General features: G+C 37.0%; 3 protein-coding genes across 6 annotated transcripts; 2 read left to right on the plus strand and 1 right to left on the minus strand.

Annotated features, from left to right (window-relative positions):
• Positions 1 to 360: 360 nt before the first annotated feature.
• On the plus strand, positions 361 to 2271 carry tub (interleukin 1 receptor associated kinase 4 tube). Its single transcript, XM_046609906.2, has 3 exons — positions 361 to 696; positions 778 to 947; positions 1132 to 2271. Exons 1-3 carry the CDS (start codon positions 542 to 544, stop codon positions 2037 to 2039), a joined length of 1233 nt encoding a protein of 410 aa, XP_046465862.1. The 5' UTR covers positions 361 to 541; the 3' UTR covers positions 2040 to 2271.
• A 1689-nt stretch (positions 2272 to 3960) lies between these two features.
• On the plus strand, positions 3961 to 10207 carry LOC124213283 (uncharacterized). 4 transcript variants are annotated; one of them, XM_046614452.1, is made up of 6 exons: positions 3961 to 4059; positions 5107 to 5344; positions 5824 to 5926; positions 6495 to 6747; positions 8215 to 8368; positions 9329 to 10207. In XM_046614452.1, exons 2-6 carry the CDS (start codon positions 5116 to 5118, stop codon positions 9520 to 9522), a joined length of 933 nt encoding a protein of 310 aa, XP_046470408.1. In that variant the 5' UTR covers positions 3961 to 4059; positions 5107 to 5115; the 3' UTR covers positions 9523 to 10207. The 4 variants fall into 4 exon arrangements, with proteins under 4 accessions (XP_046470408.1, XP_046470410.1, XP_046470411.1 ...); XM_046614454.1 differs by having other exon boundaries at positions 5830 to 5926; XM_046614455.1 differs by having other exon boundaries at positions 5107 to 5209.
• Adi1 (acireductone dioxygenase 1) lies at positions 9900 to 11995 on the minus strand. The gene is made up of 4 exons (XM_046614456.2): positions 11649 to 11995; positions 11444 to 11563; positions 11171 to 11350; positions 9900 to 10905 (listed from the first exon to the last, which is right to left on the minus strand). Exons 1-4 carry the CDS (start codon positions 11769 to 11771, stop codon positions 10771 to 10773), a joined length of 558 nt encoding a protein of 185 aa, XP_046470412.1. The 5' UTR covers positions 11772 to 11995; the 3' UTR covers positions 9900 to 10770.
• Positions 11996 to 12006: the final 11 nt, after the last annotated feature.

Raw genomic sequence — 12006 nt, forward strand, 5'->3', positions numbered from 1 at the left:
GCTCTACTCGTGGCCGCGAGACGAAGCATCGAACGGATCCAAAGGAAATAACGTAGTGCAGACTACAGTACATACATACCGACATGCCCCACAGCACGGTCTTTTACACAGGTCTGGCGACTCGGCCCGTTTTATGGTGGCGGGGGTGTCCCGCTTAACGGGCTCTTTTTCAATAGTTTGTTCTATTACCGCGTAGGTCGTTGCGATCGAAGATCATTGAATTGCATGCGCCCTTCACTTGTGTGAGGCTGTGTGAGGTTCATTAGCAAAACCCTTTTCAACATGCGACTCTAGCGGTAAATGTGAGAACTATGGAAAACAGGCCCGTAAAGCGGGACACCCTCTCCACTAGAGTTACAAGGTATAGAAGGCCGTGTCCCACAGTTCACGTGTCGTCCATGTTGTTATTAAACAAACGAGCTATCCAAGTCTTGATCCATACGTTTTGATATATTTACTTGAGTGAAAACTTTATAAACGAAAACACAATTTTTTTTGGTGATCAGTACTCTTAAATTGATATACCCACGCAATCACAGATATGGATGCCAATACTGAGATACGTAAATTGAGGCCTGCAGAGCTGTATAAACTTGGTAGAATATTGACTGCCTCTGATTCATGGAAAATGTTGATGGCGATTGTGCCCAAGGAAGGAACTGAAAATGTTCCAAAATTCAGTACCGAACACTTTGAGTGAGTTACATACATTGAATATAAATTTAAAATATTTCTAGTACAAATAGGAATATTTACCATTTTTTTAATGCTCGTCAGACTGATTGAACAGGCCAGTCGCCAACAACGAAAATCAGCGGCAGAAATATTTTTAGAAGAATGGAGCACAATGGGAAAACGTAGGCCAACTTTGCAGTCCACTTTGACTCTTCTCGTCAAGGCTCAATTGTTTAAAGCTGCAGATTATATTGCAGTTGATTTATTGCATGGTAAGAAAGTTGTCTATGTGCAATTTTATGAAGAATTTACATACCGTGACCGGTTTTTCAGTAATTTTTACAAACTTTTTAGATTACATATTTTACACACAATGTCAAATGTGTTGGCTAAAACCATATCCGAAATCAAAGGTACAAACTTAGTAATTAGTGCAATGTGGTTCATCATTTTCAGGCCAACCTCCGCAAAGACCGTTGAGTGGCCCAGCTGCTCCAGTGATTATTTCTGATGAAGAAATTGAAATGTTGTTGAATGAGACAGCTTCGGAGCACGATGAAAAGCTAACGTGTCGAATTTCGGAGCCACCAGAAAATTTGGATGTAATCTTGGACGGAATGAGTTATCCTAGTGAACTTTCTTATCAAAATTCAACAGAATCAAAAGTCTTGGTTACCGAAACTTTAAAGAATTCTGATTTAATGCAATTTAGTGTAAGCAGTACAAAGTTGTGTAAAAATAGCCATCAAAATCTTAATGTGGACCCGGAGTCCAATTTAATCCAATTCAGTAGCAATAGTGTTCATGATAGTACAAATAGTTCTCTGTCTATACTCAAACAAGTTCAAGAACGAAGCTCCGTGAAACATGGGCATAAAGATTTTCGCGCACCAAATAACGGTGTCGAATCATCATATGATGGCGCTAATGAGTTTACTACCGTCAGTGATTATGATCAGCTTGAATTGAAGTCTAGCGAATTGCCGGCATTTGTGGCAAACCTTGGTAACGGCATTCGAACCATGTACAGCGAATTAGATTCTAGCGAATTGCCACAAGTTGTCGCCGAAATTGGTAAACGAGAATCACCGAATCCAACCGAATTGCCGGCCAAACTTCAGTCATTTGGAGAAAACACTGACGTTTCAACTTCTTCGACATCATCAGATTCGTCGTCATCAAATTCTGACACTAATGCCATGAATACATATGACAATTACAGTAATGACAATATACCGATTTGTGTAAACGCTCTTCTCGGAAGCTCGGAAAATTATGCACTGGTAACAGCAGAATTGCCGCAAATAGTAGCAGACTTGGGACGGGATCAACAATTCAGTTTTACCGATTCAAAATCTGGATGAAAATCTGCCGAAATTACCAACGGTATTAACCAATAGGCGTCTAAGTTATTGGATAAACAATATGTTCAATAAATTGTGAACAGAATAAAAATTGTCTTCCAATGTCATGAGTTTCATCCCGACTGAATGTTTGCAAAGAAATGTGTTGCAACATTACGTGCTTTTCTAAACTATGTAAATAGTATAACTGTATTGATACTGTAAATATTAAAAATATATCTTTTTGGAAGTAGTTACATGTGTAAATGTTCATTTATTGCGCGTAATTTGTAAGCTCTGAAAAATATAATTGATTATGTCAAGTATTAATAGAGATCGACGATCGCCGATCGCGCCAAGTTCATTAGCATGAGCCGACACACTATCTTTTATCTGCCGAAAATGTCATCATATATATTTCTGCTCTCACGATAAAATTCGCCATTTGACAAGTTTTATACGTTTATAGATTTTGAGCGCTTTCATTAAGCCTTATATCAATACGATCAATGCACAGAGAGCCGGAATATACCACCTGTCGTATTTCCAACAAGGTCAAAATAGTCAGTTCGATCAAGAATTTTCAACGACCGTCAACGATTTAACGACTTGATGTACGAAATACTAGTGGTCCTTAACTTTTAGACTGCCGAGATTTTGAGAGCTTTATTCCTCTCAGAAAGTCTCAAAATGTTTTGTCTGTACCTCATATCTAACATATATGTAAAATTCCAATCACAGACGGAGACTAGATTTTTCGGCAGTCCAAAGGTTAATAAGATTGTTTTTAAATTTTCATGCTCCCAGGGGCTTAAACGCTTTCAAAAAAATAAAAAAAATTCCCAAAAAATTAAGCTGTCCACATCAACTCTAAGATAGTCCGCTTTATGGTCAAAGTAGCTTATGGAAATAACATGGGAAAAACTTTTTTCTCAGTATATATTTTATTGTAAAAGTAATAATGTTCCAAAAAATCTGTAACTGCGAGTTTTTAGTGGGCATTAGTGCTATTATCTGAAAAAAATACACATCCCAGGCAATCTCGACGAATTGCACATCCTCAAAATCTGACTTTTTTTATTTAGAAGAAGTGCAATTCATCTATATTGCCTGGTACGATAATGTGTATTTTTTTCAGATAGCCACACTAATACTCACTAAACCCTCGCACTTACAGATTTTTTGGAACATTATTACTCTCACAATAAAATATATACTGAGAAAAAAGTTTTTCCAATGTTATTGACATAAGATACTTCGATCACACAACAGACTATCTTAGAGTTATCATAGAGAAATCAATTTTTTGTATAAATTTGCACGAAATGTCCCAATTTGCCTGAAAATCGTAGAAATCATTTCCACCAGAGTGACAGCCATACAATGTATTTATTGTTACAAGATAGAGTCATCAATCTGAAAATTCCATTGTCGAAAGACGGGGGGGTTATAAAATACATTCCCTTTTAGTAATTTACTTTGCTAGAAAAATTTTCTTCAAATAAAATTTGGCGAATACTAATTTAAAATTGTTTATTTTTCTCACAGGAGAGGTGTAATTGTCCCGTTGTATTCCTATAATTTGTGAAGAAATTAGAAGTTTCTAAATTTAGGAAAGTGAAAATTTCGGTCATTGTTCTTTTTTTTATTGCATTCTTAGATGCAACTTGATTTATTGCGTTTCTCTCGTTTCGACACAATTTTTTTTATCAGATGTCCCATGTACCCTACAATAATGTCATCAATCGAATGATTTGAGTGCAATATTATTTTTGCGAGAGAAAAAGGACGGTATAGTTATATGTATATAAAATTGACCCTCCACTAGATAAAGAGTCAATGCACTGACCAAAACACTCTGAATTCTGTATGTGCAATACATATCAGATGTTGTCAGTGCGATTGAGATTGCATGGAGCATATTTGAAAGTATTGGTTTGGCGTCTCGGTCGATAAGGCGACGCGTGCGCCGATCTTCGGGAAAACTGGAGTAGGTCCTATTCTGTCAGTGCGTCAACAACTTATTGTCTCGTTCTGAAGGGTAAGTAGGCATTTTTTAGAGGTCAGACACAGTGTTTTCGCTTAGGTGATTTAAAGGGAAAAAAAAAATAAAAATGACAATTACCGCTCGCAAACTTATTTTATTGCATTTTGTACAATTACTTGAAGTAAGATTTGGTTTATTATTGCGCATGAAGGTGCGTTCAATACCCGCACCCTTGATGTATCTTCCGAAACGTGAATTTAATATTTTTAAACCTTCGTTTACAATAATAGTGTAATATGCTAACATCCGTGGTGAGAATTATATTTAGAGCCTTATAAACACTTCTACGAATTTAATCGGAATGTGAAATCGCACAAATCCTCAGTTTTTTCTTAAAAACTGCTCACGAAATACAAAAATTTGTGGTAACTATTTAAAAATAACGCAATTTCGGTACATTTGTGAACAGACATTGAAATTTTTTGAAAACACCGGTTTCATTTTCGTAATTCTAGTTTTATTGAAAATATTCATTTATAGGTATTTTCATATTTTTCCAGCTACACTTCAGAAAATCCAATTTAAACTGAAGAAAAATTCTAATTTCTCTCAATCGATTCCTAATTTTCCATAACGCGATTCCGTCACAAAATACGGATAAACACCAGAACCTAGATTTTTGAAGCTGCGTGACATGAGTCGTAATTCTTAAAAAATACGACATTTCTCTAGGCATTGATTCGATTTACACCTCTAGCGCGACTAGGTGAAAAACAGTTAGGAAGGTTAAAATTCGGAGTTTTTCATATTTCCAGCAGAAAACCAAATTCTGAAAGAATATGAATTTTTTTTAGAAATCCCTTAGAATTTCACGGAGTCTCTCTCAGACATTATCACAACAGTTCAAATTTCTTCAGAAATAATGCTGAATTTGTCTCATACACGTCAGCGAACGTGGTGTACGTATATCTGAGAAATTTCTAATCGTATTATTTTTACCAAGGAAGAGCTGGTCAGGTTGGATTTATTGATTAAGATCACTTCGAAACTCCCGCTAGTTTCTCTTCCGTTGTAATTCAACGTGTTTTTTCTGTTTTGCAGAAAATAGTGATGAACAACACGAGCTGCACCGTGTGTAAACTGGGTCCACCACCAGACATGATATTACGCCTCCCACCGCCGCCGATTCCAGCATTTCTTCAACGTAATTCTGACATCTCATCATTTTATTTAAATTCCGAAGTTCAATCGTTCGCCACGCATTTGAACGACAGTCCTTGCAAACATTTTTGCGATTGGAGGTCGGAAGGTGTTCAGTACATTGAACTCCCGCAACAAGGTGCATACGTATTGAAATATGTATTGTGGAATTACATCTTATAATTAATTCGAAAAAAAAAACAATTCGATACAAAGCTTAATATTTTTATAATCACTGAGAATGTGAATCAGCCAATATCATCGCTAAAGGTTTTTCACTACCAGATATAGGAAGAATTTGTTTTAACGCAAAGAAGATTCACTTTTTCGACGAAGATTTCAAAGTCCTCCCCAAAAACTATGCATTCATTCCTTTGGAATAAAAATTACTCATTGGTCACTATACTTTGCAACTTTTAAATGGAGTATTTAACTGCAAAAAATTTTCGAAATTTAATCAACATGGATTCTTTAGTACTGAATTGTATATTATACTTGAATTAATGTTACTAATTTGAAAAGTTTTCAGCAAACTGATTTCACCTTGCAATTGTGCAATCTTATTTTAATAAAAAAAAAAGCTACTCGTTGCCGATGAATAGTTGTAACAATTTTCAGGAACAGTTTTCGACGATACTTGGCTACTCGTCCTTATGTCGTCCTGTGTAGGAGTCATATTCGTCGGTATTATCCTTGCCGTACTACTTCTCAAGTGCAAGTCGTAAGTAAACCGATACAGATCTATACCATCTGCATACCCGTATAATAAATTGGCACGCTATTTATTACTTGCTATAAATGTGAAACAAAACAGCTTCACTGATAAAATGTTCGATATATCATAACATAGAATTGGATCCGTCATTTTGAATTTCGAATAATGCTGAGGTCAAATTCAAATTCAGTAATGTATAATTTAATAAAATATAATACTCTAAAAGCACAGAAAGCCACGCTTTCAGTCACTGCATTATCGTAATTCAAGTTGCTTCGGCACAGACCGATATATTCACAAAATGAAGGTCCAACAGATTGCACGACATTTTCTGTTGAGTGATATTTGTGAAATTCACCTAAAACGATCAGTTCTTTAACACTCACGACGCTATATTGCCTTAGCCCGCATTACGGATACTAATCTTTTCAGACGTTTTTATGTGTTAACTCCACGAAGATACAGTAAATATAATATTATACACGCAGATATCGCAATATAATATACACACCCATATGTACGTAATGAAAACTCTTTCGTAAGTTAAGTCACGATGAATAATATGCACACGCAGAACTAGCGGAGGTAAGACCGGTGTCTCGTCAATACCTGTGGCAACTTCGACTGTACAGGCCAAGTTGGGGAGGATTCCAAACGAGGCAGTTCTTTATCCCTGTGCGGCAGACACCCTGCAGGACAGCCGAGTGATGTGGGCGACATTAACTCCCCGCGGAACGACGCGCCATTACTTAGAAGATCATCATTACGAAACCATAAACAACACGCGATTTCCAAAGCGCACTATTGCCGCTTCCCCAACTGAGCACGTAAGAATTTCAACCTTTTTCCATTTACGTTGCATGTGCTTTACCTTTTCTGTCTCTACATTCGAGTCTGACCTGAGAATCTTGAGATTATAAATGGCGGATCTTTTATCGTGGAAAATCGTTACAGTCTAAATAATTCGAAACACACCAAATATTTTTCTTACAACACCTGCTTGGGAAGTTTGATTTTCAAAGCCTGTGGAGTGTGCCCAATTTCCAAACAGTGGGTTATAACGACGTTGGCGCATGCGCATAATCGAAATGCGCAACCTTACTTACTAGGGTTTTCTTTGGCGCATGCGCATTTTCAAATAACTCAATTTTAAACACTGTCAGTGGCACCTTCGGTGCTTTTCAAATCAAACTTTTCTTCACAGGTATTGGAAAAAATGGCATGTATCACACATATGTAGATAGGCGACATCTGACCTGTGTGATTACAGCGCTTGCCTTGACTTTTGCTGTGTTCACACTAGTAATGGAAGGTGGGGCAAGACCGGCCACCATAAAATTATAGGTCAACTGGCATTTGCGCGTCCAGACGAGTAATACAAAACAGTATGAAACGTAGCTCAGTTGACAGTGATAAACAATCAGGAGGGTAGAGCGAAATTGGCCACCCAGGAAAATAAATGGACAAATTGCATTTTTGCGTGAAGGTGAGTAAGATCCGACGAAAACAACTTGTCTTCGCTAAGAATCGATAAAATACTAGCTCGGCGCATTCCAAAAAAATCGCATTTCGGTCATTCTGTGCGGCAGTACGTGAGAAAGAAACTTTTTCTTATAAGTTCACTTACGGGTCGGTTTAAGATGATATTTCAGTCAGTCTATACCAACCGACTTGCAATTTTTTAAAAATTCGGCGTATAATTGCCCGTAGAATGGGGCAAATAAATGTAGAATGGGTATTTTGATGAATTATGAGAAAAAAGTATGAGAAGATTTTCCGAAATAGGGAGAAATCAGCTTTTTTTAACATTTCGAGATTCGGATGTGTAATTTATTCTGTTTAATATCAAAGTCTACGCAATACCCACGAGAAAACAAACAAGTAAGCTCCATTCCGGATGCAATGACAAACATAAATATACCAAAACGTATTTGTTTAACGCAATAACAACACCATGGATTGTATACCTAGCGAAAATTATAATTTTTATTTTCATAATTTTTACGATTTTGGCCCACGCTCTCGGTTGTTCATCGCTGTCAGCGGAGCCTTGTATACTGGGTTGCATACCGTTTTGTCTTACTCGCATGGACGTGGAAATGCCAGTTAGCCAACGTTTTTTGGGTGGCCAATCTGACCCCACGGCCCGTGCTGCTCCACCTTTCCCTACTGGTGCGTTGTGGCTCACGCTGCAAATTTCACATTCATCAGAAGTCGCCCACTTTTCGCACCTGTAATGTAATATACTATTATAAAATTTGTACAAATGTTTTATACGAGTGTAATTATCTTAGGTATACGCTGAACCACCCGTACCATCACCAGTGCAGACTCTTCCAAAAGATGGGTCGGCATTTGATAACACTGCTTTTGTTGATTACGAGGAACCTCTTACTGCGAGGACTGAATATTATCAATTGGATGATGTCTTGGAACCAAATTTTTCAGGTCAGTATTGGGATCCGTAAGTTCAGCGAATTCCATCTTACGACAGTAAATGCACGACACTAATTATCATCATGGTCTTATTTGATTTTGTGAGTAGTTTTTTTTAGCCAATATTTGACTTTAAATCGATTCAACAAAAGTACTCCGGCCCAGCATTTCCTGTAGCATCAGATCGTGCATGTGTCTGTGATCGGCAACGCTTTAGGGTAGAATTGGGTATGCTTGTTGCATGCTACTGTAGCGTGGGTCGATCGAAAGACATGCACGAGTCTGATCACTGACACACTTCGTTTTCCCACATACAGTTGGCGATTCAATGATTCTTTCTTGTGAATTTCTTGCAAATGCGTAAACTATAATGTGATATAAGTGTAAGCTAAATTGAGGCATTAATAAGTATATCAGAACAGCACCGCGGTGAATAACTACGAGAAAAAAGCAAGAAGTTGTTGATTGCACGTCAAACGGAACGTGTACGTTGTAGAATTGGTTCGGTTGTCGGAAAAACAATTCTTTTTTGCGGCAGAGCATATATGTCATTTGCCGTAAATCTGCAGCAAGCCTCATTCGGAAGCGCACATATGCAAGTCTTTTCTACAACTGCGGAAACAGACAACTAGTGGTCTACCAGCAGAGTTATGCCTGCGCCCAAGTGATGGCCGTTATTACGTAAACTTGCGGCAGAATGCTACCTGGGAGCACTCACACTCATGGGATAATAGCTTATATGCTCTAAGGATAATAGCCATAAGGAAAAATAAGAAGAAATCGATTCATTAACACAAAATGAAACTCCAATAGCATTATTATTAAAATTAGTTAGATAAATTGCCTTAAAAAAATAAGCTGGTTACTCGATGCGACGCCATATTACTCAAACCATGCTCGACGCTGTTTTTACTGCAACGAGATTTCTCAGAATTATTTTCAGTAGAAAATGTAATACTGTGTGACTTTCAGGCAACTTAACACTGCAACGAGGGACGTTGCGTCCACGTGTGAGTTCTCCAACGAGAATTGAGAACCCGAATTTGCCCCCATTGAACCTTCAACCCCACAAACGTACTCTGCGTCGAACCCAGGGAACTCAGTCAAGCACGGACAGCTTGTCGAGAAGCAGTGCCACGTCGTCGACTTTCACCCCGAATTTATAAATTCCTATGATGATCTAATCATGATGAGGGTTGAGTGTAATATTAATCGTGGTATTCCATGTGTATGAAATATTTGTATCGATTACTCATCCATTGACCTTCATTCACCCTCTAAGACTATGTCATATTTTTTAATCGTTTCCCTCACAGGTGAGAGAGTCTTTGATCAATACAAAAAATTGAATTTTTTCTCAATATCTAGTCAAGTAGAACGTCAATCGAAGTACCTGCACCTTAGGGCGGGTCGAAAAAATCCATTATTGTATCTTCCGTTTCTATAAAGACACATATATTGGCATAAAGATAACACTTTCTGCCACTCGAAAACTGTGCAATTAGTGATCTGAATGAAAGTTTCGTATTTTTTCGACCCACCCTTTTGCACATATATGTATTATTTATTATTCGCATTGTTAGAAATGTATGGACATCCACAAAAATAAGGATGACCTCCATAACTATGCGGATTATAACTATGTGATCCTATATTGTTACAAACATTTTTATTTATTTATTTTATTTCGAATGCATTCTTATCAATAAAATGAACCACCGGCACAGGTATGAATTGTAAGCACACTCACCTGCCTACTTGATGTAATTACATACTTGTGTACACCCACATTGCTGTAACTGTTTTTACAACTTCTATAGGTATTAAATAAATATAGTAGGTATAATTATTCTTGGAGTTTCCTAGTTAGATACCCTCAACTTTAATATCACCAGCGATGCTGAAAGTTTCATCACGGATGAGGGGACATTTCTAGTTTCATTACATAATGTACAAACTGCTAAATGAGATTTTTAATGTGGGTGTGGTTGGAGCAATATGGCGTCGGGATAGGTAATCAGCCGATCGTTTCAGTTGAATTTAAAAAATATGAAGCGGTAAACATCGTGCAGGCTACTAGTCTTTTATTTTGTGAGAACACATCGATGGATGGTAAAATATGAGATAAATAACTAATTCCATAATTAAATATGACGTTCATTTTGATTGGATCAGAACATTAACTGCCAAAAGATAGTGAAAGATTCTATAAACTTTCTAAAATATCGTTACCACAAGCTCAAACAATAAGGGTAAAAAAACTAAGAGTAACCTGGTTTTCTCATCAAATAGTTCAACAGTTTGTAATTTTACAGACTGGGTAAATACCCAACTGTAATTAATATTCATAAAATACCTGTTAACAATTGATATACAATATACTGTACGTCAACTTCATTCGTGATTCTTCAATTCTAATTAGTGGCAACTTTAAAACCTTGTTGAAGACGTCGCACATATTCTTGTCGGCATTCCATGTCATCAGCTGGTCTGTTGTGTGGTTCCCACACAGGAACACCAACAAAGTATCTTTTTGCTTTGATAAAATTCTGAAAGAACATATTTTCATATCATACATGGTGTCTTTGAGGTGATGCTAAGCAAAATTAGTTAAGGATTTTTAAATGAATTTTGAACAAAGCAATTAGATAGAACTTTCTTTTACAATTCAATCACTTAGATATTCTAAAATTACTGCTAATAATATGAATTAGAATTTGTGAAAAGTTGGGAATCCACTCTATTTTACCATCAGAGCAAGCAATTTTTCAAATTTTGATTTACAACAAACACCATATCAATGCGAATACTTACATTAGAGTCTAATGTAAATCGATGATATATTCCGCTAGGTATGATGATCAAATCACCGGGAAGAACCTCAATGCGAACCCATTGGTCATCACTGTTTCTCACATCAAAGTACCCAGAGCCCTCAAGTACGAGACGAATTTCCTCGTCTGTGTGCAAGTGTTCCGTAAAGAAATGTTTCAACTGTAATTGTTGGTATATAGATAAATATACTGGGTTGAAGGTAATTAACTATTACAAGTATAACGACGAAAAATCAAGGTATTCAGGGATTACCTTGTCTTCATAGTTCTGGAGACACTCTTTGGAGCAAATGATCTCATCCTCATAAGAATACCCTCTACTTTCTTTCAGCTGTTTCAGTACCGTGTCTGACTTGTAGTTGTCATGGTCAACCTGAGAAAGTAAATCTCAGATATTATTGGAGAAGTTTTTGGTTTAACAAGTTTGTGGTTTTCTCAAATAGCAGGATTGTTCTTACCTTGAAATATTCAACACCTGTGGCGGCAAACAGCTCTGACAACGATAAAAATTGCGGAGGATCAGTGAAGTGTTCCAGACGTTGATCGGTATCCAATTCATCCATTATCCATGCACGAACCATTATTGTAAGTCTTAAAAACTCGGTATTGGAAATCTTAGACGACTGACAACCAGCGAATGAACTTTTGACCTTTGTCAGCCACTATCAATCTTGCTCAAGGTCTTAATCAGTGTCTTCCACGCAATTACCAAACTCATACTCCAGACGGTTTACTTACAACTTAATCTCTTGCGGCTGTACACAACGATGAAGTGACAATGTCTGTATTCTATAAGCGCATTCCGGTATTATTTTG

This window comes from Neodiprion pinetum, chromosome 2 (genome assembly GCF_021155775.2).
Source record: "Neodiprion pinetum isolate iyNeoPine1 chromosome 2, iyNeoPine1.2, whole genome shotgun sequence".
Lineage (NCBI taxonomy): Eukaryota > Metazoa > Arthropoda > Insecta > Hymenoptera > Diprionidae > Neodiprion > Neodiprion pinetum.

What these genes read in the sequence shown, in the direction of transcription:
- tub (XM_046609906.2), top strand. Translation starts at nt 542, where the DNA reads ATGGATGCCAATACTGAGATACGTAAATTGAGGCCTGCAGAGCTGTAT. An exon ending in TTCAGTACCGAACACTTTGA is followed by an intron (nt 697 to 777) that starts GTGAGTTACATA and finishes AATGCTCGTCAG; the next exon opens with ACTGATTGAACAGGCCAGTC. An exon ending in TGCAGTTGATTTATTGCATG is followed by an intron (nt 948 to 1,131) that starts GTAAGAAAGTTG and finishes CATCATTTTCAG; the next exon opens with GCCAACCTCCGCAAAGACCG.
- LOC124213283 (XM_046614452.1), top strand. Translation starts at nt 5,116, where the DNA reads ATGAACAACACGAGCTGCACCGTGTGTAAACTGGGTCCACCACCAGAC. An exon ending in CATTGAACTCCCGCAACAAG is followed by an intron (nt 5,345 to 5,823) that starts GTGCATACGTAT and finishes AACAATTTTCAG; the next exon opens with GAACAGTTTTCGACGATACT. An exon ending in CCGCTTCCCCAACTGAGCAC is followed by an intron (nt 6,748 to 8,214) that starts GTAAGAATTTCA and finishes TAATTATCTTAG; the next exon opens with GTATACGCTGAACCACCCGT.
- Adi1 (XM_046614456.2), bottom strand. Translation starts at nt 11,771, where the DNA reads ATGGTTCGTGCATGGATAATGGATGAATTGGATACCGATCAACGTCTG. An exon ending in TCCAGAACTATGAAGACAAG is followed by an intron (nt 11,351 to 11,443) that starts GTAATCCCTGAA and finishes CAACAATTACAG; the next exon opens with TTGAAACATTTCTTTACGGA. An exon ending in GATTTACATTAGACTCTAAT is followed by an intron (nt 10,906 to 11,170) that starts GTAAGTATTCGC and finishes ATGTTCTTTCAG; the next exon opens with AATTTTATCAAAGCAAAAAG.